Genomic DNA, 2358 nt, shown 5'->3' on the forward strand with positions numbered 1-2358 from the left:
CTTAAAACTCGCTTCTTTTTCTTTGTGCAGTATATATATATATATATATATATATATATATTTTTGTGTGTGGTGTGCAATGTGACTGTGAACGTATTCTCATGAAAACTGTTTGATTAATGATTAATACGTGATGTTTCCGCACACTCCATCATCATTTACACACATGCTGTCTTTCGCTGCGCTCCCTGACTGTGTGATTGCATTTGTCTGAGTTTAATGCTGCTATCAAACGCAGTTTCTCCCTTTATCTGAAACTAAACTCCACCTGATGACTTTTGCTGCTCTTTTTCAGCTTCCCATGTATTTAGGTTCCCAGAATACGACCGAAGTCCAGTGACCGCAGCTGACTCTGAGCCTGACGAAGTCAACGTTTACACTGACCTGTGACCATCTGACTCAAATGTAAACGTCTGTCTGCAACGACAAGGTCAGCAGAGATAAGAGTGTTTCTGTCACTCACAGTCCACCTCCAGCTGCACGTAGGCCTCGCTGAAGCCCAGGGCGCTCGTGGCGTTACAGATGTACTGGCCTGACACACAGAGAGACCCAACTGAGTCCAGTATAAGGCAATATCAGACATGGTTTTTCATGTTTGCAGAGCAGCTGTACCTGAGTCCTGTCGACCCACGTTATTAAGGGTCAGAATCCCGCCGTTCACCTTGTGTTGCCATGGCAACGGCGCCCGCAGCTTCGACCAGGAGATGACTGGAGTGGGTGAACCTGGGAAAAACAGAGGGAAATAATAATGAGATAATGAATACACCCAATTACATAGAATTGTAAACGGTAATGCAACAGACTGCTGTAAGCTCTGTAGCTAACCCCGCCCTCCAGAAACACGCCATCCAATCCGATGTCAGCAAACCTGAACATGGTTCTGATTGGCTAAAACAGCGTGGTCCACTCACAGATGAATTTGTGCTGTTTACAAAATCAGATGTGACAGACTTTTTCTATAAAAAAAGCTTAGAGCATCTTTAAATTTGCCTCGAAATGAATATTCACAATATCAACATTATAACGCATGTTTATTTTGTAAACATCAATGCATCCATGTTTCATCTTTTAATTAAATGTTTTTTTGACGTTATAATTTTTTTTATCAAATGCTATTTTTTTCCTACATTTGTCATGTTTTTAACCAAATGTAATTTTTAATGTGTTTTTGTTTGTTTGTTTTGACCCCGGGTTATTATAGTTAACTAAACCTAAAACTAGAAAAATACTTAAGTTAATTGTAAATAAATAAATCAATGTTAACTGAAACAAAAATATAAAAACCAAACATTTTATTTCAGTTAGCTGCCAAGGCATTTGTAATTTTCCTGAAGGTTAAGTTGAAATACTAAAATTACTAAAACTAAAACTGAAAAAAATATTAATAAAAAACTATATAGACATTGTCATAAAACAACACAAGCTAGTATAAAAAAATTACAAAAACACAACAAAATTAATGAAACTAGCTAAAATTGAAATGAGCACGGAAAGTAAAAAACAAAAACTAATTCAAAATACTAATGAAAGCTACAATAGTACATTGATACTAAAATAACACTTTTTGACCCTTGTCATTTTTAAATGTCATTTTTAATATTTAATCAAATGTAACTTTTTCTAATTTGTAATTTTTTTGACCATGTAATTTGTAATCATAATGTCATCATATTTTTAGGGTGACAATTTTACCATCAGTCCAGGGACTGCAGATGCAAAATAGCCTTCTGGCTAATTCTGGCACATTGTTATATGTGACCCTGGAGCACAAAACCAGTCATAAGGGTCAATTTTTCGAAATTGACATGTATGCATCATCTGAAAGCTGAATAAATAAGCTTTCCATTGATGTAAGGTTTGTTAGGATAGGAGGATAATATTTGGTCGAGATACAACTATTTGAAAATCTGGAATCTGAGGGTGCAAAAAAATCAAAATATTGAGAAAATCATCTTTAAAGTTGTTCAAATTAAGTTCTTAGCAATGCATATTACAAATCAAAAATTAAGTTTTGATATATTTACAGTAGGAAATTTACAAAATATCTTCATGGAACATGATCTTAATATCCTAATGATTTTTGGCATAAAAGAAAAATGTATAATTTTGACCCATACAATGTATTGTTGGCTATTGCTACAAATATACCCCAGCGACTTAAGACTGCTTTTGTGCTCCAGGCTCACATTTATGTATTATTGATGTGCATTGTCCCTGTCAAATAAACCTGAAAATAAAAGTGTGTGTGTGTGCGTGCGTGCGTGCGTGCGTATATAGTGAGTGAGTGTGTGTGTGTGTGCGTGTGCGTGCATGTGTGTGAGTGTGTGTGTGTGTGTGTGTATAGTGTGTGTGTGTGTG

General features: G+C 35.6%; 1 protein-coding gene across 1 annotated transcript in view; it reads right to left on the minus strand.

Annotated features, from left to right (window-relative positions):
- sid4 (secreted immunoglobulin domain 4) overlaps positions 1-2358 on the minus strand; it is a 10402-nt gene that overhangs the window by 3357 nt on the left and 4687 nt on the right. The window contains exons 6-7 of the mRNA XM_016460631.1: positions 613-723; positions 464-532 (exon numbers count right to left, since the gene is read on the minus strand). Of these exons, the coding sequence (XP_016316117.1) occupies positions 464-532; positions 613-723 (180 nt within the window). The remainder of the gene's footprint in view (positions 1-463; positions 533-612; positions 724-2358) is intronic.

The sequence above is a fragment of the Sinocyclocheilus anshuiensis genome, unplaced genomic scaffold (assembly GCF_001515605.1).
Source record: "Sinocyclocheilus anshuiensis isolate Anshui unplaced genomic scaffold, SAMN03320099.WGS_v1.1 scaffold156, whole genome shotgun sequence".
Classification (NCBI taxonomy): Eukaryota; Metazoa; Chordata; class Actinopteri; order Cypriniformes; family Cyprinidae; genus Sinocyclocheilus; species Sinocyclocheilus anshuiensis.